The sequence below is a fragment of the Heloderma suspectum genome, chromosome 2 (assembly GCF_057233095.1).
Source record: "Heloderma suspectum isolate Gila_16-S chromosome 2, 16-S_ref, whole genome shotgun sequence".
Lineage (NCBI taxonomy): Eukaryota > Metazoa > Chordata > Lepidosauria > Squamata > Helodermatidae > Heloderma > Heloderma suspectum.
In genome coordinates, this window is record NC_139459.1 from 74,833,637 (window position 1) to 74,859,727 (window position 26,091).

A 26,091-nucleotide genomic window follows, 5' to 3' on the forward strand; every position below is an offset into this window, starting at 1 on the left:
GGTTGATATTTTGGACTGTATTGCACAGCATTTTCATGACTCCCCTTCAACGTTAGTATGTAGTCACAAGCTGTTTGACACAGAGGCACAGCTACATATAAACTATTTCTGCTCTGAGATTGCATATTCTTGTATCAGAGCTACAATGCAAGTAACTAGGCAACCAGTAATCAAAACAGATGTGGTCACTCGATTATTTAGAGTGTATTCTTTGCTCAAAGTATCTAGCTTTTTCTAGCACCTGTCATGTCTGACATATTAGTCCTGAAGTGATAGGCAGCATATTATCCTCTAGCAGCTAGGTAACTATTGCTTTACATGTACTAGGAAGCCATACAACATATGCACAATTGTCTGTGACTCATACAACATTAGAATTACTCAAATCACATTATAGTGAATGTTCAGATGGCCTAGCCATCTCAAATAAACTGGTCAATTATAGATTACAGATATTTCAGATAAAATACATCTTTTTCCCAGAGGTGAATATAGCTAAGCACTCACCTCTGCCAGCACATTTTATTTATTTATTATTAAATTTATTAATCGCCCATCTGGCTGGTCACCCAGCCACTCTGGGCGATGTACAACATACAATAAAACAGTTTAAAACAATAAAATTCTACCATAAAACATTTTCTAAAATACCCTAACCCACCCCAAATGCCTGCCTGAACAACCACGTTTTTAATGCACGACGGAAGCTCATTAAAGAGGGGGCATGACGCAGTTCCCTAGGGAGGGAGTTCCATAGAGTGGGGGGCCACCACAGAAAAGGCCCTCTCCCTCATCCTCACCAGTCTAGCTGTCCTGGCTGATGGGACAGAGAGAAGGCCATCCGAGGCTGATCTTGTTAAGCGGCCTGTCTGGTGCTGCTGGAGGCGCTCCTTAAGATAGGCTGGGCCGGAACCATATAGGGTTTTAAAGGTCAAAACCAACACCTTGAATTTCGCCCGGAAAACAACTGGTAACCAGTACAACTCCTTCAGCACTGGAGTGATGTGATCTCGCCGGCGGCTGCCTTTAATCAGGCGAGCTGCCGCGTTCTGTACCAGCTGCAGCTTCCGAACTGTCTTCAAGGGTAACCCCACGTAGAGCGCATTACAGTAGTCTAAACGAGAGGAGACCAGGGCATGTACTACCGATGGGAGCAGATGGTCGGGAAGGAAGGGGCGCAGCCGCCGTATCAGATGGAGTTGATACAGCGCTGTCCGGCTCACAGCTGACACCTGAGCCTCCATGGACAGCTGGGAGTCCAAAATGACCCCCAGGCTGCAGACCTGGTCTTTCAAGGGTAGCCGTACCCCATTCAACACCAGGTCAACATCCCCTAGCCTCCTCTTGTCTCCCACCAAAAGTACCTCGGTCTTTTCAGGGTTCAGCTTCAGCTTATTCCTCCCCATCCAGCCACTCACCGTCTCCAGACATTTGGACAGGGATTCTACGGCCAACCTTGGTGAAGATTTGAATGAGAGGTAGAGCTGCGTGTCATCCGCATATTGATGACACTGCACCCCAAACCTCCTGATGATAGCCCCCAGCAGCTTCACATAGATATTAAATAGCATCGGGGAGAGGATGGAACCCTGTGGCACCCCACAAGTGGCCACGGGTCCGAAACCTCCTCTCCCACTGCTACCCTCTGGTACCTGCCGGAGAGGAAGGACCGGAACCACCGCAATATGGTGTCTCCAATGCCCAACCCCTCCAGGTGGTCCAGGAGGATACTGTAGTCAACGGTATCAAAAGCCACTGAGAGGTCGAGGAGAACAAGGAAGGAGCATTCACCCCTATCCAGAGCCCTCCTCATATCATCCACCAAGGCGACCAAGGCCGTTTCTGTCCCATGCCCAGGCCTGAAGCCCGACTGAAATGGGTCTAGATAATCAGTTTCTTCCAAGTGTGCCTTCAACTGCACCGCCACCACCCGCTCAATCACCTTGCCCAAAAATGGCAGATTTGAGACTGGGCGAAAGTTGTTCAGAACTTGGGGATCCAAGGAGGGCTTCTTTAAGAGCGGTCTTATCACTGCCTCCTTGAGGGCTGATGGCATCACTCCCTCTTCAAGGGAGGCATTCACCACCACCCTGATCCCCTCACCCAGTCTCTCTCTGCAGCCCATAATGAGCCAAGATGGGCAAGGATCAAGTAAGCAGGTGGCCGGCCGTACAGATGAAAGCACCTTGTCCACTTCATCAGGAGGAAGAAGCTGGAACCGATCCCACAAAACCGGTTTGCCACAGGCCGCCTCTTGCTCACTAACTGTATCCACAGCGTGCAGAGTAACACACCTAATCTGATCAATTTTATCTGCAAAGTGCCTTGCCAAGGCCTCACATGGGTTCACTGCAGATTTTGCTACTTTCCACATGCTAGGCTGGAGTTCAGCCCTAATTCATATTGAAATAGAAAATTTCACACATACAGAAAAAGCACCAGTTGTGAATAAAATCAAAAGGACTCCCCCCAAAAAATGAGTTGAGAGGAAAGGGAAGGCAAATACCATTATTAGGGGAGCAAGAATGTTGCTATTCACATTAAATACAAATAATACATTGTGACTGAACACTTGGGGGAGCACCCACATTACCCCTTGGGAGTCATCTTTGGAAAGGACAGAGGCAGCTACCTGAGGCTTTACAGTGTAAAGAAAATAAAAAGATTAGAGTTTGTGAGGAGTCAGAGATCCAGGAAGAGCGGTGAATCAATGGTAGGAACACTATCTCAAGGTCCATTTGGCAATTGCTCTTGCAGACGGGGGTGTTCATCACACAGAGCTTTTATCCTGCTATTGAGATGGCTCTCTCACAGAACTCTGCAGACTCTAGATGACGCCGTTACCCTCCAGGGCTGTCCTGCCATTTCTTCCAGCCTATCTCGTGTTTTCCCCAAATGCAAAAGAGTGGTATTTTTCCAGCGCACGGAACAGGAGCGCCATGACCTCCTTGTGAAATACTCCAATAGCAGAAGAAACGGCTGGGTCTGCTTGCTGTGGGCATTTGTTTTCCATTGTTGGGGGCGCGGTCAAGATGAGATTTGACAGGAATGAGGGCAAGAATCGCCTGCCAACTGCGTCTCCTGCCTCTGCATTTCTCAGTTGGAAGGAGAAGAGGGTAAAATGCCTCCCTGCAACGAAGGGAGACACATCTGATCCCCCACCCCACCAAGGTTGCTGTTGTTTCAGAGCACCCTATTAAGTTCAGTGGGGCTTACTCCCAAGTAAGTGTGCCGAGGGTTGCAGACTTACAGGGTGATCTTACATCTACTCAGAAGTAAGTCCCATTGAGTTCAGTGTGGCTTGCTCCCACATAAGTGTGTCAAGGGTTGAAGACTTACAGCACAATCTTACATTTTATGTCTACTCAGAAGTCAGTCAGACGTTTCCTGGGGGCTGTGCGAAAACAGTACAGCAGAGGTTAAGCTATGAAAACAAGACTCCCCCCACCTCCACCCCCTTTGCACACATGCCAGGGAGGCACTGAGTTCAAACCACGTGGCTCTCATGTAAAGAAGCCCTTCCTAATAGGGATGCTGGAGAATTCTACCACGGACTCCAGTGAGGCCGGATTCTTTAGTATCCGGCCCCCTGGAGTCTGTGGCGGAACAGACTACCCCCCGCCACCCCCCAAAATCCCCGGAACGGACCTACCTGGCAGCGGCTCCGGGTTGTCTTCCAGGCTGCTGTGGCTGCCATTTGTGTTCCCGCTTTAGCCGATAGGCTACATAAGTATATACGTAGCCTATCACAGCCTAGCATAGGGACGCAAATGGCGTCCCCTACGCAGGATGCCATTTGCGTCCGCAGCAGCCTGGCAGCGGATGGAGGCCCTGCTGCAGATTGGCCTGGCCGGCAGCTCTGTCGACTGGCTGCGGAGTGGAGCTGGCCGGGAAAGATTCCGGGGGGGGGAGGACTGGATTGCCTCCCCCCTGTCGAGGATTCTGGGGGGAGGACCGGATCGCCTCCCCCCCCCTCACGGACCCCAGCAGAGCCAGGTAAGTGGGTTTTCGTTCACCCCTACTTCCTAATCCCACAAAGAAACTGAAAGCAGGAAGCTCCAGAAAGGATGTGGCGGTTTGCAGGAGTTTTGCTTAATGTAGAAACACCCTAACAGCAGAGAGGGCATTTCAAAAATACTCAAGGGAAACAAGGCTAGCAAATTGAGAGAATACTGCTTGGTAGTGTGGCTGAAAAGGCCCAAAGGCAGCAAGCAGCAGCTGGCCAAGAAATTCATCCAGGAAACCCCCTTAAGTGAGAAATCCTTATATGGATTTGGGAGCAAAGCCCAGACTGATATGTGACACTGGTGCTTCACTGTTACATAAGCTGAAAGGCAGAAGTGATCTGCGCCTGAGGGGAGAGATGGTTTTTCTCAGTGTGTTCTGAGGAAGGCAGCTGTCTAAAGAGACTGCAGTAGATGGATAATGTCTGTTTGTCTGGAAGTCTGGTGGATTCCTGTCACACTCCCCTGTTGGGCAAGGGCCTTCCCCACTCTCTATAGTTTTGTGTTTTGGAACTCAGACCCCATCTCTGCTTTGTACTTAGGTTCTTGGGCAAGTTACCTTTCTTTTAGTCTCACCATTTTGTCCTCTGAGAAATGAGCATTCTGTGACCAGCCATACTCACCTTCAGCAGCCATTTTATCAATAGACAAGGCACCCCCATGGCAGCCATTTTCTGAGAGCACCCACAACATTCTCAAAACACCAGATCTGCCTACCAACCCAAAAAGATTGGCCACCCCTTCCTATGCCAGTGTTGAGAGCAGGGATTTTCTTGATTTGAACAACATACATAATGGGTATTATTATTTGAATTATTATACAATACCATTAATGTGCATTGCACTTTACAGAATACAAGACAATAGGGCCTTCCAAGAAAGCTTAGAGTCTGTAATTTGACCCTGGGAGACCTCTGAGGAAGGGAAGGGAAGTAGACATGGAATAAATAGGGTAAATAGTCGATTATTTCAGTTAGATGTACTTAGGTTTTACTACAGTAGGGGTTGGGAACTAGGGGGTTATGCCAAAGACTTCACAGAAAAAGTGCTTTGTCAAGTTCCAACGACTACATAGGCTCAGAAAATGGTCTCAGGCACATTATTAAAACTAAGCTAATCACAGACTGCCCATTGCCTTGTCAGCACACTTCTTGGGAGCCCAATGTAAGGACTCAACATTCTGAAGGGAAAACCAAAGTATAAGAAATGAATGAATTGATAATGCATACTATACACTGAGCTGTTCTGTGGGGAACAGAATAGACCTTATTATAGCTATAGCAAGGACCATAGTAAAACTGTAAGCTGCCCTCTTCAGCATAATCCATGTAATAAATATTCTAGTCCTGGAAACACCAACCCATCAATCCATCCATCATGAGATTAGAGAAGTGACAGAAAAGTTGAAATGAACCCAGTACTTGGGAAGCAGCCAAAGGTATTTTAAAGAAATCAAGAACAGCTTGAGAAAATCAAGGTAGGTATGAGCAATCTCATTAATTAGAAAAATATAAGGGCGAGGAGTTCTAGTTTGGTGACTCATAGTAAACCTTCAGATTAATTTGAACAACAAAGTAGACAAGCAACTACTTCAGCGCTGCACATAATTTAAGGATAATAGGTGTTGAACTCAATTGCCAGACAAGTAATTCAATACACTCCGAACACTTTGTGGTGAAAGGTGTCATAAAAGATTGGCCTAGGAGAGGCAGGCAAAGGTAATACCTTTACATCTACAGCTCTGTCAGTAGCAACTGATTCCCCATGTCCCTAACCACTGTTCATTTGGTATTAACGGCACTGTGAGAGGATGGGGCAAGAAAGCAGAAGCAATTTTCTACACACACCTTAAACTCCTGGGTGCTGTCCCCTCCCACCATCCCCATATTTAGAAGTTGTTGCTGTAGGCATTCTTTATTAAAGTTACCTTAAAATGGCCCCACTTTTTACTGAATCTTATCTACCCTGTTTTGCTTCTATCTGCAACCACTTAAGAGAGACGATGCTATCTCTGATTGACTCAAAACTGCTATTACCCACCCTGAATCTTGGAGATAGACACTTAAAAATAAAATTGTAAGTTATCTTCCTGTTCTAAAAAAAACCACACAATTCTGGGTTCAACCCAGATGTTCTCAACCACAAGCCCTAATATCAATGAAATCTGTACAAGAGAACAGCCCTTTGCAGCGTCTTGAAGAAGCATTTGCAAGCCCTTATATTTTAATATGGGATGCAATCTTAGTCAGCCTTGGTCAACAGTCTTACTGAAGATAGTGAGTTCACTCCAGCATAACAACTCCAGGCAGATATTTCTCCACAAGCTTTTTAAAACCATCATAAATTAGTAGATGCAAACAGTACAAAGCTTCTGCAGATATGAAAGGCCAATATATAGCACCAAAGGAACTTTCATGGATGCCAATATATAGCACCAAATGCCAATATATACTAATGCCAATATATAGCATCAAATGAACTTTCATGGAGAAATTTCTCATCTGCTAAACAAGTGGTTTCATTTTGTCTAATCTTTCACAGCTCAGATGACAAGAGTCTGTTTCACATATATTTAATTCTTGAATTCAGAACAAAACTTTAGAAAAAAATATATTGCTGGATAAGAATTGATCTTACAAACCAAAGGGTAGTATCCAGTTAGTTGTACTTCAAGTAGGCCCATTGAAATGAATAGGTCTTAAGTTGGTCATGACTGTCTATCCATTCAGTTCAGTGGGTTTACTCTAAGTTGGACTAACATTGGATACTATCCAAAGACCTGATCAAAACCGAAGGACCCAGGTCCTTAGCAAAATGGTTTGCGAGGTACCAAATAAGTAAGAATTCAGATTTACCAGGTACTGCTTTGCAAGACAGCTGTATGGTAATGGAATAGCAATTACCCCTAAACTTGGGAAATTGACCCCTCCCCAGGATGTTACTACCATAGGTTTTCATCATCTCCTCCAGGCTTTTTCAGCCAGTGCAAGATGAGCACTTCAGCTTAGCAGCACAGTATTTCAACGTTTGCTTTTCCAGGTCACTCACATGCATTTGATTATACAATCATTTGTATGATTTTGGAGTGGCGCTCATGAGTAGCCAGGAAGAGATTTAAAGTTTGTATGCTGCATATTTTATTAAGTGTAAAGAAGTATCTTAATAGAGTAGCTTCAGAAATCTCATGTACTCTAACTTGTTGAAGAGTCTTGCATATATTTAATACTGAAAACCTCACTCTCCCATTCAAGAGCAAAAGACTATGAGTACTGCTTATGCAGAAACTTTTTTTTAAAAAAAATCTGAAATACCAGTCTGCTTAAGAGGAACTAAAGTGTTACTAACAACAGAATCCTATACATATCTACCCAGAAGTTAGTCCCATTGAGTTCAATAGGTTTTACTCCCAGGTAAGTGGGTATGACTGCCACATAAGATAACTGCACAGGGTTTTTGAAGATTGCTATGTTTTCACTGGCATGCCAGAAGCATAACAAAGTCATACTCATATCGGCAGACACCCATGACTGCTTCACCATCAACTGGGTCACCCGAAGTTCTCCTCCCTTTTCCCACAATGTCCTCTCGTATTGTTATGGGCCATGCCATCCTACTCAAATCTCCCTTTAGCATGGCTTAGCAATTAACAGTAGGTTTTAATTAATGGCGTCCCCTACCTGAGGTTCTGAAACAGATTTGGGTTTATATAAAAGGGAGATGGTGTGAAGAAAAACACAAGTGGGTACAAAAACTATACTGAACATGCTGTATGGCAAGAACCAGCTTTGGGGAACTGAAAAAGCATGTTATTGCTTTTGAGGGGATTAGTGCTTCTTTACAACTAGCGCTGCTTCCCACTAGCTCTTTTATTTGTAATAAAAATGTTAAAACGTGTATCTTGTATCATCTCCTCACAAATAAAGTGACCATGTAAAACTGCCCTGGAACTTCTTGCTCCTTGGAGAAGTGGGAAACATGGAACAAGATTGGGCTGAACCTAGAAGTAACTATTTGTAAGATGCTTGTATGTGAATATAGGAAAGCATCCTCACATGTATCTCACCTACTTTTGATAAACATATTTTCTCTGTCCATTAATCAAGTTTCTTAACTTCAGATAATTTCTATTAGCAGATTTTTTACAGCAGCCTTGTCCAAGCTGGTGGATGCCCTCCCGGTGTTTTAGACTACAATTCCCAGCATTCCTGACCATTGGCCATGCTGCCTCTGTACAATGGGAATTTACGTCACAAACATCTGAAAGGCACCAGCTTGGGGAAGGCTATTCTACACATTGGTATAAAGCTATTCTTTATACTTCTGTCTGAACCTTCCAGAAAATGCTTTAATACCAGGTAAAATGTATCTTACCGAACATGAAGGCAAAGACAAAAAACAAAGCAGAAGAAGTTCAGCAAGGATTAATGTTAGTTTCACACCATTATGGAGAAGGGAAACATGCTGGAAAGAAATAGTATACCACACAGATTATGTGCCCTAATGTTGTGTCTCAACTAGCACACTGAATATACAACTAATCCCAGAGATTTGCACTGAGGATAGGAATAGTTTCCCCTGTGTAGCCAGCAACATGAAGGCTTATCTCACACACAGTTGCTTTTTAAACATGTATGTAGTATTGAGGGATGCTTCATTCCGCAAGTATCACCAGCATTGCTGCAGGAGACACCACCAGCCCAACTCCCAACAGCAGCACCCACAGTGTATCTGTGATCACACTATGCGCAGGATAACAAATTCTGTGCTTGCAATGTTCAGCATCTCTAGAATCAAATTTTTAGCCCTTTTAGCTGTGGAGACAGCTTGAAAATAGGAATCCAAGGTGAAACATCAATGGTTTGTATAATTTCTGGTCTCTCACAAATTGATAGCAGAAGCAGAATTATTACATTTATTTACATTGCAAAATTTGTTTTAGTGCAAAATGTGGATGATTTTAGTGCATTTACACACAACCCTGAGTGTTTTGTTCATACACAAACTCATTTAAATCTAACAAGTTAATCCGATAAATAACATATCCAGAGAGTTGTGCAAGGTTAATAGTGATGAATTGATAAGGAACTGAAAGAACAAGTTCTTCTTGTTCTTTCTGGGGAGGTTTATTTTTGTATAAAATCATACCTAGTAGGAAGGGGAAAGGCATAATAAAAATATTTTAGTAGGTACATTCCTATATCTTTGACGGGATATTATAGACACAACTTGCCAGCATTGGAAGAAGGAAACATTAAATGCACTATACTATGAAGGAGCGATCCTAAGTATTTCTGGAAAGTGCTCTAGGCACAGGAACCATGTCTGACCTCACTTTTTGCTGAAAAGGAAGGATAAAATTGAGAAGCAGTATCACATAAGAAATTGGGACATGTGAGGGATAAAGTGGTAAAGATCAAGTGATAGTGTTTGTGTAGGAGAAATAGCGCATGCTACTAAAAACGCAAGGAATAAAACTGCTTAAAGTTTGGTCTTGACAATAATAACTGCATGGATTAAAGAAAACAAGAAGATTCAGCTCCCAAACTGGCTTCACTGGACTAGTCAGAACTAGCCAGGATTATATCCTTACAGTGAAGCCATTGTAAAGAGCACGATATAATATCACAGCCCAGGGTGTGAGCAAAGTCTCCATTTTTCAAGTTAAACCTCTAGCCACTTTCAGGACAGCCTAGGCATGCCTATTTGGGAGCTTGGTGTGTTTCTGGTTCAGTTGTTTAGCCCAAAATCATTAAATACTGGAAGCAGTATCCAAAGAAAAGTTCCAAAATCCACAGTATCTAAAGGTTTTGTGTATCTTTCTTGCATATGGACTAAACTAACTGCACGCTCACCTGTATTCTTTTCAATTTACCATGCAGACTGCTAGAGATCAGCATTGACAGTGCATGGCTGCTATACTACTTTCAAGCATCGTATACATTGAACCAGTGCATCAGGTCCTGAAAGACAACCTGCAAAACACACCATAAATATGAGGCTTTGTTTACAGGTCTACCAGAAAAAGCCTTTAGGGCCTCCCAAAGGTCAGTCTGCCTGTAATTTGAACTGCATTTGCTTTGAATCATGTATCAATTATGTTGAATGTTTTTGCAGTGTTCACAAGGGTAGGCAACTTGGTACACTCCAGCTGTTTTGGACTACAACTCCCATAACCTCTGACCATCGGCCATGCTGGCTGGCTGTATGACAGCAAATATTCATATACAATGGGAAATATATCAAAGTGATAAATGGGACAAATTAAGTCAAGAGTCAGAAATGAACATAATGATACACATTTCTGAATCTCTTCAAATACAGGTACTGTTTTCCTGAAAGGTATGTTAAATTCTCAAATAAGGCACACTAGCAATTTAATAAGAAAACAACAGGATGTTTTAAGGGAAACTATATTGAAACGAGAAACAGACATGTTTAGAATACTATGAAGGGTTTCATTCAATGTGAGAGCAAGGAACACAAGAGAACCAAACTTTGCCTTTACAAGTCCTGAATCTGGAAATGTAGCCAGTTTGTAGGGTAATTTTAAAATCGAGATTTGAAGCGGAAGTACTGCTGGTCAGAATGGAGATGTCAGTGTAAGTAAAAAGGCAAGTACAAGGAGCCTTCTGTCACCATTAATTAACTGCTGCTTAAACATTTTCTGAAATACTAATTCTTTTACTTATCAGCAAAAGACATATTTCCAAAGTATATGTATTCAAAAGGGTCAAGGGTATCCCCATCTCCAGAGGCTTACTATTGTCACAATACTGTTACAAAGTAAAATAAAACATTGGAGAGGACACAGTGTTCTACAGTCTCCCTGTTCTGGTCATATCTTATTTTTAGGTTACAGTAGGTTGGGTTTTGCCCTTCTAGTATATAAATTAGTATTGTCTACTTGCGGAAAAGTTAAATAATGGAGAGGAATATGAAAAAAATACAACATTTTCTTCAAACGCCTTAGGCTTTTAATCCTTAAACAGGAATGTGTTTTAACCACTGTAAAGGCAAACAGCTAAAATAAATGTTTTGCTCTACACTTGCAAACCCAATTTCCCCATATACTTTGCTTTTGATAAAAGTGATCAGAGGTGACTATGGACAAAAAATAGTTGGTATATATTTCTTGCCATATTTGAAAATTATACAACAGACAAATAGCAATGTACATGCCTCATCCCTTTCTTAGTGTAATGAAGGTACTTCCATTCATGTCAAATACACACTAGACAATGGCCTGCTTCAGATGTTATGGTAAATCATGTTTTAGCATTAATGAGCTATAGCAAATCTTAGATGAACTCATGTCTTGTTCCCTCCCCGCTCCTCATCCTTCACTGACTACTTTCAGTTTTTAACAGATCACACATTCCCTTTACATCCAAAGTTGGGAAAATAACTATGGTTAGATTTTTTTAAAAAAACAAGGATCTGAAACCACACTTTAATCCTGGTATGTTTGAACTAACCACAGTTAGAATAAACCACAATTTCCCAAGTCTGGACATAAGGGAAACTGTGATTTATTCAAAACTGCAAGTGGAGGCTTTCATTCTCCTTCCCTCATATGCAAAAGAGGAGGGAAGAGAAGGGAGAAAAGGCAAGCTCATCACAGCTTATTCTCGTAATACTAATCCATGGTTTAGTATTATGTCTGAACTGGACCAATGACATAAAAAACACCTAATGTGTGATTAGTAGTTTTTATGAACTATGAAGATGTGCACACTGGACTCGAATAATTGATTAAAGCGTTGTTAAAAAATCTTGAATTTCAGATTCATACCAGCCTTGAAGTACTGATACGGTTCTGAATTTCTCCTGCATTGTCAACAGCCACAAATTCATAGTAATCTCTGGGTTGTGTTTCTGAATTGAAAAGGCATTAGGTAGTATCATAACCTAAGATATTAAGTCCATGGCACTGCAAAATACACAATATGCTAGACTGTAGAACCAGCTGTACTCCACTCAAGGAAAAATGAAGGTTTTTTTTCTCGATAACCATTTTATTTTAAGACATTTGCAGGTCTAATATGCCATAATAAGTTTCATTATGAATCAACAATAAAGTGCTGAATTATATTAATTACCTGAATCTTAATCTCATTTGTAGTCTTCACTTATGGTTTCCTTATCAAGTCTAAAAAGCCCTTTCTGCTGAAATAGCTAAGCTGTTGTGCAAGTATTATAAAAATAGACAGCTTTCAGTGGAGGCTTAGTTTTCAACATGGCCTCTGATGTTACCATAAATATGGCTGAAAGGTATTAGAGAATAAAATGCATGCAATTTATCTGTAAGAGTTATTTTAAAATGAAGAAGAGGGGATACTACTAAACTTCTGATGTCCCTGCAGAGGGCTACCGATTACAGCCATTTAAGTAATTATACTAGTTGATGGCTAGATCTGGACTGACAAGCATCATGCCAACATGCTTTGGTTTCTTTTGTAGCTAAGAATCTTGAGTTGTAATTTCAGACTATGTTTGATCTAGCTCTTCTCACGGAATTGTATGATTAAGTTTCAGGTTAAATTTGAGAAAAACTCCCTATGCCTAGTCACACAATCAGCTCAAGCAAAGACACTAGTGCAGAGGAGAAGACAGCAATTCATTACCTTTCTCCACTCACAGCAAGACATATTAAAATAACTTTAGACTTAATTTAAGGTGGGTTTGCCAACAAGAACACATTTTACTCCCAAATTCAGCACGCAGCTCTAAAAAAAATCAATAGAAAGCAATTGCAGAAACAGCTAGGGGCAAAAGGTCAAATGAGAGTTTGGACAGCTGACTGAAGTCTTCAAGAACTGTCATGCTAAAGGGTGTGTTCTCAAGAGAGCTCTAACAAACTGCAAGAAAACAGTATCAGAGCTAAAAATAGCCAACTGATGCATAGAAATATGCCAACACACAAACAGTCATGTTCAAGCCAGTGCATAGAGAGGATAAAAGCACTTATGGTAATTGCAAATGTTAACAAGTCCATACAACTTGTATAGTTCAGCAATGAACCCATTAGAAAAAAGAAAAAGTAGAAATGCTCAAGCAAGAACAAAAAGATGACTTCCCGACTATATAAAATCCACACACCAGTAAGAATAAGACAACACCACGAAAATTATTCAATTCAGTCCCAACAACCAACAGGCAAACTAAACCACAGTAGACAAGCCTTTGGCAGACAATTTTAGTGAGTCCGAATATAGTGTTACATTTCTAAATAATCCACAAAATATATTATATGGTATGTTTGTTTTAAATACTGGGTAGCCAATTCTGCAGATCCAATTCTGATAATGATTTAGCCAATGAGCAGGATGGACCAAACTGAATGAATGTTGGTGTATCGCTGGCATATCACTACAGTGCTTGAGAAAGCAACAGCTAATGTTACTAACTCATGCTCCCACAGTACAAGGACCTATTGTCAGACTATCATCTATGGAGCAAAACAAAGCTCTCAAGTTTTTCTGGGATGTGCCCTTGGTAACCTATACAATGATTCACAATTACACGGGCCGCAAGACACTGCAGTGTAGTATGGTTGATGGGCTGGATCAAGTTCTTTGCCATTTCCTTCTCATCTAGCAAGTCAATAGCCGTTTGTTTATGCAAGTTTGTTGCATCAAAATGTGAACCTGACTTGATAAGAAGATTCATGATATCAGGGTGGTTGTTCAGTGCAGATATGTGTAAAGGGCTATTGTCATCAGAGTCTCTAGCATTTACATCAGCACCACATTCCACTAGTATAGCAGTGACTTGCAAAGAAGGAAATTTACAAACTGGATAGCGCCCCACACATGTGGTGTTCTTGTCAACAGCAAGGTGGAGTGGGCTAAAGTTATTCTTTCCGCTAGGATGTAGCTTAAGAAATTGATATATAGTCTGTTTCTTAAAATGATCTTGTTCAGGACTACAAGGAACTTTTTCCAACAAGCAAATTAAATGTAAAATGATGGAAAGGGCTTTGTTGAGCTGTATTTGATCAGGAGGACACTGAGTTTGTTTGATGGCACGTTCTATTTCGAGAACACTTTTGCACAGTATACCCATAAGATCATCAAATGTAACTGTTGTGCCTAGCAGGCCTTTTGCCCTGTCCTGCAGCATGAAGGAGAAGAGTTCAGCAAATGACAGCAGACTGCTAGCAGTCATAGGGCTCAAGGGGTCCAAATTGCTCTGCTGCATATCCAAAGCATACTTCCACAGATTGATGCATCGTTTGAAGTTTCCAGAGTCTGCGTAGACAGCACCTCTATACCGAATATAGTAGGATGTATCTGGGTGGGAAGGGCCAAGAATACGTTCTCGAATTAACAGTGCCTGCATTCTCATCTCATCAGGGTCTGCAATTAGGTTTTCCAACTCTTCATTACTGTTCACCTCCTTGGCATAATCATAGGCCATTATTAACATTTGAGGCACAGGTTTGCTGAGGATATTAGTCCTATCACTGTACCTCATATCCATAGCTCTTTTCCAGTATTTTAATGCGCCAAGCAAATCTCTCTTTTTGTCCACAAATGTGGCTCCTAGGAGTTCCAGTGCACTGATGCGTTCTGCTTTGCTTGTCTCAACATGCTGGGTCAAAAAGTCAACAATATTTGTGTGACCTGTAACACTTGCAGAGAGAAGAGGAGTCATTCCATAACCGTCTTTTTCCATCTTTGCACAGTATTTGAGAAGCATCTTCATGATTTCCAAGCTACCAGATTCTGCACAGTCATGCAATGCTGTGTTTCCTATGGGAAAAAAGAAAGCAACGATCACATACACTGTGATACATTTTCAGAGCAACACTATGTCTACTATAAACATCTACTAAAGGAAAAATACCTGTACAGATGTCAAATAAATTATCTAGTAACCTAGTGTTGTAATAATGAGGATAAAGCTACACATCATAAGTAGGTGAGTAAATGGAGAAAGATGGTATTTTAATCGATGTCATTAACATGTCAGAAGAGTAACATCTTTCATTAGTCACTCGAATAACCTTCATATTTGCATTTAAGGAAAATAAACAGCTTTCAATATGTGGGCCCTTATTTGCCAACTCAAAAAAGACAGCCTTTCACCAGAATCTTCTATTGCAGGTATTCTGCTAGAGCTCTTACTGTAAAAATTTATTCCATATTCATCCACTACACATTATTTAACCACTTACCCAGCAGTGTTCAAAGCATTTAGTGCCTGAGCAAACAAGCTCTGGAACAAGATAAAGAAAAGCCCTTTCTGCTGGTATATTCAAATTACTTGTTCCCATAACCAACACTTAGGCTGCAGTCAAGTGAATGTAAGAGAGTGGTGTTGGGGACGCCTGTAAGAGTTAATCAAGGAAGAGCATGCCTTACATATTTTAAGAACAGGTGAGCAATGCTGGTTTTCCTCTAGGAGGTAGACAATTAGGAATTTTATGGCACAGAGGCAGCTAGGCCTTACTGTGCTGAACAGTGGAGTATGTTTTAAGTGACTGTCTCTAATTTCCCATTCTGTTCAAGGCTAACTTTCTTCTGTCAGCCAGCCAGCCAGCCCGTCCGCCCGCCCGCCCGCCCGCCAGCCAGCCATTTCTCCATTACAGAACATCATGCTAGAAAATAGTATAGTAGAAAGTTGAATACTCCAATACGTTTCAGATAAACCAACAGTGCAGGGGCTGACAATTTTGCAACATCAGGAAATCACAAACCCTCAGTGCTCCTTGTGGGTTTGCAGTCAGATGCCCAGAGCAGTAAAAGAATTAATTAAATAAATAAATGCCTGCAAGCAACCACCTTTCTTGGATCGATTGGGGCATTCACTAGCAAATGGATTCTCTGGTGGGGAAGTATTCCAGCCTACCACTTGACATGATGGACTAGGACACTTCTTTGCAAGCAAATCTGCTTGAAGGCAGCTGCCCCAGTTGGCAACCCAAATGGCAAACTAGGGAATTTCCCCACAATATATTGGAATCTAATTAGGCAATTGAAACAACAGGCAGAGATGCATCTTTAATTACTTCTAATAAATGTATGTATTGTTTTTGAAACAAAGTAGCTCAACTCCAAGTGCATCCCTTTTATGGGTAGGTATATCCATTCGCTGCTTGAAATACCAAGATGGGACATTCAACTCATGAATATATCAATTCATGGGCAACATGCCAGCTTGCCAACTGAAACAGCAAATTTGGGTACTCACTTGCAAACAAATCAACTTGCGGGTGTCCCTACAAACAGCAAATTATGCATGCTTACTCAGAAATGTCCCACTGCCTTTAATGGGGCTTACTTCATAATAAGTATTGAGGACTGCAGCCTGTCATGTTACTCTAATGCAGCAGTAGGGAACCTGTGGCCCTCCAGATGTTGCTAGACTACAGCTCCCATCATCACTGGCCATCCCCTCCCCATTGCCTTTTCCTTGTGTGTTATGTCTTTTTTAGATTGTAAGCCTGTAGGCAGGGACTGTCTTCTCTGTTCATTGATTGTAAGCCATTCCAGGAGCCTTCTGTGGCTGAGGAGCAGGATAAAAATACAATAAATAAATAAATAAATAAATTCTCCATCCCTGCTGTAGTACTTCTTTGCTTCCCTACTGCTACACTGGGAACATTTTTTAGCAGACAGCCTTTTAAATGTCAAAATGATTTTACAATGAAAACAATTTTATGTATATAGCAAACCCAGCCCTGTGCTACCACCACTGGATGAGTTGCTATGTCATCACAGAATGTTGTGAACATTCAAACAACTTGAAAGCTTTCAACAAAATAATGTTTGTGAACAGCTTTGCTTCTACAAGGAAAGTGAAGTATCTGTCTAGGAAATTGCCCATATGGGGCCCAAAGACAGGTGAGCCTTTGTGGACAGACAGGGAGTGATAACTGGGAAAACAGTCAAGAGGGTAGTAAAGTTAAGGAAACACAAGGCAGGGTAGCTTAAGGAAAGGATGTAGAAGTCTGAAATTTGCTGGCAAAAAATGTGAAAAAAATAGTTTACCATTTCACAGGAATGGAACTTGTCCACTTTCTAGAAACAGTCTAAAATATTAGGCCAACTCACCAGAATATATTTAACAGGTAGCTGGATTCACCCAGTCTACAAGCACAGAGCACAAGAACCATAGCCCTCTGGCAAGCATTTATTCATTCTTTTTCTTTATTGAAAACAACAACCAATTGCTTCCTGCTATTTTTAGCTCTCTACAAGGCAGGATTAAAAAAGGATACTGTGCAATGGCTTTCCTTTGTACTGAGAGGTTACTTAAGGCCTTTTAAACCAACCACTGCCTTTTTTGTCTGCTCATTAAAATTGGCTCTACTACCACTTGAAATTGTATATGAACTTCAGATCAGAAAACCTTTTGGTGGTGCTGTTTTTATATTTTAGAAAGTTGATATTTTACCTACAGGTAGGTGACACTATCACCTTGTATGGCTAAAAACCTCAATTACTTAAAATTTAATATTTTGACAGTACCACACACACACACACACCATTTTCAAATGGCTATATATTGTCTCTCAACCACTTCTATTACCATCTCTGCTTTATTGTTTAAGTTATGCCATTCAAGATGGTGGTTACTGAAAAGCAGTGAATTAAAGGAAATGACCCCGAACCATGTATATTCTATGCCCATAGGGTTTTATAATTAAGACCATAGTCATACTCTCTAGCATATTATTCCTAGCTACAAGTATGTTAGTCTTTCAGTCATAGACATTGTGCTCATTTTAGTTCTAACTCTGAAAACCATAATTCATAAGTTAATCATATCCTGTCTGAACCACTGTATTTCCTTGTTTAGTTATTTTGGGTGCAGTCCTATACACAATTACCTGGGAGTAAATCCCATTGTAACCTACTTCTGGGTAGACATGTATATGATTGCATTGTTAAGGATCTAACTCAGAACTGTATTGCCAGAATGCACTCCCACATGTGCAGTGCTAGAGTTGTTTACATAGGATTGCAGCCTTAGGTACCATCTGCTAATAAGCCACCTTAAACACAGGAGGACTTATTGTTATTTATGTATTTGTGATACTTATATGCCACTAAATATAATAAAATCCCTAAGCAGTTCACATATAATATATATGTGATTTTAATATAAATATTACAATAACATTTAAAATACAATATTAAAAACACAGTATTAAAAACAATTCCAATTCCAATAATAGTATATAGCAATACAAGGAGCAGTAAGATGGAGCTGCATGATTAATTACAAGCGAGGGAAAGCCTGGATGAACAAGTGTGTTTTCAGGAGGCGTGTGAAACATGCCACATTTTCTGTCTCCCGAACTGCACGGGGGAGGGTTTTTCCAAAGGCTGGGTGCTGCTACTGAGAAGGCCTGCCACTGAGATATTACATGGCAACATTCTGTTATTTTCAGAATGACCAGCAAGGCCTCCACTGATTATCTTAAAAGTGGCCTGGGTACGTATAAGGGAAGGCAGTCTGCTAGATATCCTGGTCCCAAGTTGTTTAGGGCTTTGTATAACGATAACATAACCCTGAACATGGCTCAGTGGCTCATAGGCAGCCAGTGCAGTTCTTTTAACACAGATGTTATGTAAGCATAGCTGGGTGCCCCAGGGCACCCTAGCTGCTGCATTCTGCACTAGCTGCAGCTTCTGAACCAGGCATAAGGGCAGCCCCACATAGAGAGTATTACAGTAGTCTAATTATGAGGTTACCAGTGCATGGATCACCATGGCTAGCCTATCCCTATCCAGGAACAGGCACAACTGGCACACCAACCGAAGTTGGTAATGGGCACTCCAGGCCACCAAAGTCACCTGGGCCTCCAGTGATGGAGATGGATCAAAGAGCACCCTCAAACTATGGACCTGCTCCTTCAGAGGGAATGTAACCCCTTCCAGAACAAGCAAACAGCCCAATTCCCAGACCTGGGAACTGCCAACTTATAGGGTCGCTGTCTTACCAGGATTCAGATTCAGTTTATTAGGTCTCATCCAAGCCATAACTGCATCCAGGCACCGGTTCATGACATGCATGGCCTCTCCTGATTCCGATGTCACAGAGAAATAGAGCTGGGTATCATCAGCATACTGGTGACACCTTGCCCCAAATCTCCTGATGACCGCTCCCAACAGCTTCAATAGATATTAAACAATATTGGAGACAAGATGGTGCCCTGTGGCACCCCACAGTTCAGCTGCCATGAGGCCAAGGCACAGTCACCCAATGCTATTCTCTGGAACCGACCCCACAAGAACAAGTCGAACCACTGTAGAACAGTGCCCCGAACTCACGGAGGCAGTCCAGGAGGAAACCATGGTCAACGGTATCAAAAGCTGCTGAGAGATCAAGAAGAAGTAACAGGGTCGCGCTCCCCTTTCCCTCTCCATCAGGGCAACCAAGGCTGATTCTGTTCCAAAACCAGGCCTGAATCCAGACTGGAATAGATTCAGATAATCAGTTTCATTCAAGAGCGCCTGCAGCTGAGATGCCATCACACTCTCCAGCACCTTTCTTCTGAGTAAGCATGCATAGGATTGGGATGTATATATTTCTACCTCTTCTCAACTATCTTACCTTTGTATTGAAAGCATGTTATCTTAATTGCACAAAATCCGATAAGTTTCACATGTAATCTCACATTTTCACTCTCTTTTTTCCTAGAAGTTTTCACTGGAGAGGCAGTATAAACTTTTCCAAGCCCTCCTTGAATAATTTTTTTCTAAAGCATATAAAACTTAAGTTTTCTCTAAGTGAGTATGTTGCCATTTGGAAATCCGCAGTGATCATCATAATTCCTAGTAATGAGCCATGATGACTGCAGAGTTATATATACAAAGTATGATTAACAAAGAGGGGATTCACAAGGTTCTTCTGTCTGGCTCTAGAATATCCTGGAGTGTGCTCCCTCATGCATACTTTGCAAGGTTACCTACCTAATTACTGAGATATTACATTTACTTTCACATATAAATATAAAAGTAAGACCACACTGTAGAACAGCTATACTATAGGCACAGGTATTAAAAGTGCTCCCACACAATAAACTTATCTCTAAAATATAGGATCAAGCCCACCAGCAGCAACCTATTAAGTAATCTTGCTCCTCCGCACACTTGCCCAAACAATCTTTTAAGTGTTTGGAGAAAACAGAAACAGAAAACTGAAACAGAAAACCCTTGATTGAAAGTGCTGCTGCGCTTACTGTCATCGCTGCAGAAGACATATACACTGGAAGAAAGTGCTTCTCTGTAAATTTGTGCAAAAAGGACTTCCCTGTAATTCTATCACTCTTGACAGGTTTCCCTGAAGCCCAGTTGCTGCTATTTTCTGATGTGGTAATCCTTATAGTGTACCATCCTTATAGTGTAATCCTATACATGTCTACTCAGAAGTAAGTCCCATTGTGTTTAATGGGGCTTACTTCCACTTACATGTGAGTACATCCCATTTAATTTAATTGGGCTTGTTTCACAGTAGACATATATAGGATTGCTTTGCTAATGAAGAAAGGCACATTTCCCCTAAACTTGAAGCTGCTTCAAATGTACTTTCAGAAACCAGAATTCTTCCTTGAGCTGACAAAAACCTAAAAACCCTCTCTAATATAATCAACGGAAGATATTGCTTACAGCCCCAATATTCAAACATATTCATCTATATACGCTTTGAAACAAAAAGCGTTAAGGAAGGGACCCAATATGTTTTGTTATATGAAAAATGCATTACCTTCAAAGCCATAAGAAAACGTTTTAAAGGTGCAATTGAGATCCCATAAGATATTCCTACCCAATCAAAAGCTGCTCTGGGAGCCTTTTTTGGCTAAAAAGTGGGGGAGAAATACTGTATATAAATAAATAATGTGTATAAACATTGTATTAAAGCACCGAAATGCCAATCCACTTAATTTCCATGTTATTTGGAATGTTCAGAACTCACAGATATGCAAAAGAATTATTCAAAGGCCCAAACTGGCAGTCACATTCAGTAAACTGTCCCCCACGATATTTCCCAGTTTAGGGAGATGGGGAATCAATTGCTTAATAAATTCAATAAAATGAATATTTTCAGGAATAGAATTAATCTCTTATAAGTTCGTAAAAAGAAGAATGGATGATCTGACAACTGTTAATGAAAGTACTTTTGTTTGTACATATAATCCAAGGCTCTACCACCAGTCAGAGAAAAAGAAAAAAGAATGTAGTCAAACTCCTGAAGCTTCCTTTTTCCATAAACCATCAATGTTATTCTCCAATGATGGGGAGAATGCACACATAAAAATTTCCACGTGTTTCCACTTGTATGGCTTTAGTTATACAGGCATTTCACTAGTGGAAAGAACCCATGATTATGACACAGTTCTTTTCAGTTAATGTACTAAAATGGTGAGAATGTAAGATAACACAATAAAAGGTTAGGTTCTGCTGCTATGTGTCAGTAGCAGCAATATGCTTCTTCTGTTTATAAAAATAGAATTCCTTTCACACTGCTGTAAGGGCAGAACTTGTATTTCAGTTATGAGTCATTCAGCAACACAGTGAAGAGAGACAACACTAGATGTTCACAGAGCAAATTCAAGCTGGTCAGTAAAAGTCATGCTTAGGACGGGGGCAGTATCCACTAGTGCCAACGTAAATTACATTGTGCTAGCGTAAGGGACCTTTAGAGCAACACCAATAGTGTTAGCTTATGTGACAGGTTTTCTGCGGAATCCTGGCTCGTGCAATGTAGTTTACATTAGCGCTAGTGTCCAATTGGATGCTGCCTATGAACAGCCCTTTAGAGTGTACAAAGGAGTTCACATAATTATATTGTTGTAATCCTCACAGCAACCTTGTAACAGGGATGGGCAAAAGGTAAACCTGGATGTGCTGATAGATCTCTGAATAATATGAAGCAGATTAGCAAGGATTTCTAACTCTCAATTGTTGAACAATCACAGCAACAAAATGATTCCCCTCCTGCCCTAAATTATACTGCTGAAATGAAGAAAGCTGGGGTATCCAGGAGTGGATTTTTATGTGGAAAGGCTATGAGCTCCATTCAGTTCTGGTACTCAAAGCAAATTCCTGAGCTAAGTCTATTGCACCAGGTGGTGGATCTCATGGTTCCAGTAAAAAAACAAAGTCGATCCCACAAACCCAAAGTCTGTCCATCTCTGCTGTATAAGACAGGTCATTATTATCCCGTTACCACATCACACATGGGAAGCTGAGAGACTACCGTGTGAGTTCACAGCAGAAACAAATCAAACGACAGATTTCCCATTTATAGCTACTTCAGTGTGCTCTCAGTCACTCACAGTCTTAATATACACATAACACACAATACCTTATAACACAATGGGCATGATCCAGTCAAGCTAAGCACATTTAAATTCCATTGATTTTAATAAGAGTTAAGCACATGCTTAAATCTCTCATGGTTATTATACCTAATGTTTTTAGGCTGGGAAGGTGGGGTCAGATACATCTGAGTCAGATACAGGCTGGGCAGAATAATATTAGTGTCTGTTTGAAGCAATGGACATACCTCCCAAACTAGTAACAAAGTAACAGATAAGGAAAAGGCATAATTAGAAAGCAACAGCATGCGCACAACCAGAACAGAAGCCAAGGAAACTACAATCACAGTATAAACCACAGAAACACTTTGCTGAACAACAGCGTCAACAACATAGTAAACACAACTAGAACAAAGATGCATCTGTTATGACTGGAATACTGAAATGTTAGAAAAAGACAGTGGCAATCAGAAAGACAAACTAATGTTAGATATTTCCTTACTACAACTAGTAGGCAATGAGTAATGGTGCATAAAAAATTCCAAGACAACTTCCTTTCGATTTCCAGTGTTTCCTTCTTAATATTGCTGATGAAATTCCTCCATTCGATGACCAAAAATATTCCAGTTTCCATTCTCCTTTTACAAAAAGGAGGTCTCACCACACGATACAAAAAAATATATCCTCACAACTTATATCTGTAGTTTGTACTACATACACATCACCAGTAGAGCATAATCCATGGAACAATTTTCTTTTTTAAATTACTTTTATAAGTTAACTATCAGGAGTGCCCTGGCGGCCTCTTTCAGTAGACTCCAATAGCCAACTCAAGACACAGACAAAAGGATTCTTTTCAAGGCTTTACTCCTTTTACAACTTAATGACTCTTTCAGATGCTAATCACCAGCAACTAAGCAAGGAACAGCAGAGTAGCCTATGCTCCGAGTAGGCAGTTGATCCCCGTTTGAAGGAGAGTCACTTGAAGACCCTGAACTTATGGGCTAGGGAGAGATCCTCCCTCTTTCCCTTCGGTCTACGGGAGGCAGCCATTACTTGCGTGCCAAACGGGCGTTACACCTTCTTTCCGCGCCCTCCATCGCTTGTCGCTCCCTGCATCTGCATCAAGCGTCTAGCAAGCCCTGTTCCCGCACTTTCTCACTGCTAGGATCACTATCTATCTCAGGAATGCTGGCAGGAGGAATCTCTGCCAGCTGTTGTGCCTGTGAGGGATGAGCTGGCTCCTCTCCCACGGACTGCTGATCCTCAGAATCAGAACTGCTCTGGGGTTCTATCGGCTCAGTTTCCACCCTGACATCACCATTTGCTAAGTTTGAAGAACACACTGAAAAATGTATAAACAGCAATGGCACAATTAAGCTTACTCTTCTTGGACTTTGAACCTTTGAGTGGTCAAACCAGATGAATATTCTGAATAAACTCTTTAAACGACATTCTGTTCACAACTGATACAGAACTCACCTTTGACACTTTTTCTATTTACATCAGCCCCTTTCTCAAGCAAATACTGAGCAATTTCTTTGTGTCCTTTGTAACAAGATATCATAAGGCACGTATGCCCATGACGGTTTGATACTTCCAAGTCAGCTTTGTGCTCCACGAGGTACTTTACAATTTCTAAGTGACCATCAAAACAGGCAGCTCTAAGAGGTGTTGAGTTTGTCAAAGTTGTATTGTTGACAGATGCTCCATGATTTAATAAAGACTGGACCACCTTCAAATGGCCAGCCGCTGATGCTGCCCATAATGGTGGTGCACCTTCAATGGTCTCACCATCAAAATTCACAGAGCCACCAACTTCTATAGAAGCGCTGCACTGTTCCAATAGATGTTCTACCATGTCAAGGTGCCCATAGCGGGCTGCCATTAGTAGGGGTGTGGCACCATTTGTTTTTTCTGACATCAGCAAGGCCACCTCTTCTTTAGTTTTATTTGCCAGCAGCTTGGTGAGGAGCCGCAGCTTGCCATCACGAGCTGCATTGAATACTGCTGTCTTAAGATCCATTTAGTCTTTTTCTCTCAATCCGACTTGTTCTTCAGAATCACAAATAATGGAATAACTGGAGCCACCACAGAGTTGAAGACAGTCCTTGCACACTCTCCCTGGCAGATGCGTTATCTCTGTATACAGCATGAACCTTTAACACAGGACCTCTCAAAGCAAACGTGATGCTCCGCAACCTAGAATAGAGGGGGGGGGGGAGGCAAAGTTTAATAACTTTCTCTTTACTTCTAAGTGAAGACACTCAAGAACAACATCTACATCTTTGCTTATACTGTTACTCCCTTGTGTGGTATCCATTTTCCTCTCCCAGAAGGAAAATACAGCTGGATCCAAAAATGTTCCCCCAGTCAACATTGGCTTTTGATGTCGACATGTGGAACTAGGTTGAGTGCCAGGATCCAAGGTGCAAACTATTCTAGTCACCTTTGGACAAGAGAGTATGCTCAACCAATCATTTCTGTGAAATCCATCGGAGGTTCACCGGTTTCAGATAACCTAGCTCATGCTAGGCAGTCACCGCCTGGTGGCTACAAACAAGGAAAGAAGTTTTATGACAATGATGTCTGGGATCTGAAGCTATGCCCAAAGCATCAGTGTCATGGAACTCACAAGACGAAGCATGAAGGGCTCCCTCAGTGGGGAAGGTGCCTGCCTAAAGGATTTTCCTTTCCTTCATCTCCCAGCCTAAACGGTTGACGGCATCTCCCATTCTTCCCCCCACCCACTCACCCTCTCCAAAACCCGACACACACATCCAAGGAGCGTAACCAGCCTCACGATCCCCCTCTTCACCGCCCCCGCCCCCCGCCCCATCTGCAAGATCGTTACGGGCAAGGAGCCGCCCAGAACGCACTTCGCTTCTCCGCCCCCTTTGTCCTGACTTCTCCCCTGGGAAGCCTCCTGTGGCCAAAAACACAGGAGGAGGAGAGTGCCGGTCCCAAGGACCCCTTGGCTCTCGGTCAGCCCCTCACCTACGCCGTCTTCCCAGCCCGCGATCAGTCCTTGTTCCGCAGAATTCCCCCGTCACCCCGCTCCCACCCTCTGTCCCTAACTCAGCATTTCCCGGCCGACGCTCCAACCGTTTCGCTCCCCGCGGCAGACAGAAGGGCTCGGCAACGCCTGAGAGGGAGGCCGGGGCGGGGGCGAAGGGGCGGCGGCGGCGGCGGCGGCGGCGGCCCCCCCCCCCCTTCTGCGGGCAGCCTGAGCGGAGAGACTAACTACCTTCCCGAGGCGCTGAAGGACCGGGCCGGCTTCCTCTTCTCAGAGCATCCACCGCGCCGCCTCTCACAGCGAAGACGTCGCCGCGCCCCGTTCCCAACGCAGCTCCTCCATGACAGGGAGGCGCTCCCAGCAGCAACAAGCCAGCCTCCTTCTGGCTTCCCCACCCGCGCCAGCCAGCCAGCCAGCCAGCCAGCCAAACCGAACCCAGCGCAACCGAGATTGCTGCCTCCCGCCTCTCGAATCAGGCCCAAATGGGGGGAAGCGGCACCCGCCCGCCCAGCCGGCTTCCTAAGGCGCAGCGGAGAGGAGGCGGGACTCGGTGGGGAATGAGTTAGGCTGAGAACGCGCGCGCGCGCGCGGGCGGTTGAGGAAAGGGGAAGGCGGGTGCTGAGCTGAGGCGGCGCTGGGGCTGCTGAGCTATTCCGGGCTGAGGAAAGTCGGGGAAGCCGCGTCGCACAACACCGGGCTAAATTAGCACATAATGGCGGCGGACGGGCGCCAAGGGAGCGTGGCCTATGAGGAGTGCGGCTCCGCGATGCTTTGCCTGGCGTGCTGCCAGCCTGGCT

The 26,091-nt window shown here is 42.5% G+C and overlaps 1 protein-coding gene across 2 annotated transcripts; it reads right to left on the reverse strand.

Annotated features, from left to right (window-relative positions):
* Positions 1–8,908: 8,908 nt before the first annotated feature.
* On the reverse strand, positions 8,909–25,959 carry FEM1C (fem-1 homolog C). 2 transcript variants are annotated; one of them, XM_084833904.1, is made up of 3 exons: positions 25,526–25,959; positions 23,761–24,480; positions 8,909–14,758 (listed from the first exon to the last, which is right to left on the reverse strand). In XM_084833904.1, exons 2-3 carry the CDS (start codon positions 24,302–24,304, stop codon positions 13,449–13,451), a joined length of 1,854 nt encoding a protein of 617 aa, XP_084690030.1. In that variant the 5' UTR covers positions 24,305–24,480; positions 25,526–25,959; the 3' UTR covers positions 8,909–13,448. The 2 variants fall into 2 exon arrangements, with proteins under 2 accessions (XP_084690030.1, XP_084690031.1); XM_084833905.1 differs by lacking the exon at positions 25,526–25,959 and adding an exon at positions 25,276–25,303.
* Between the last annotated feature and the right edge of the window lie 132 nt (positions 25,960–26,091).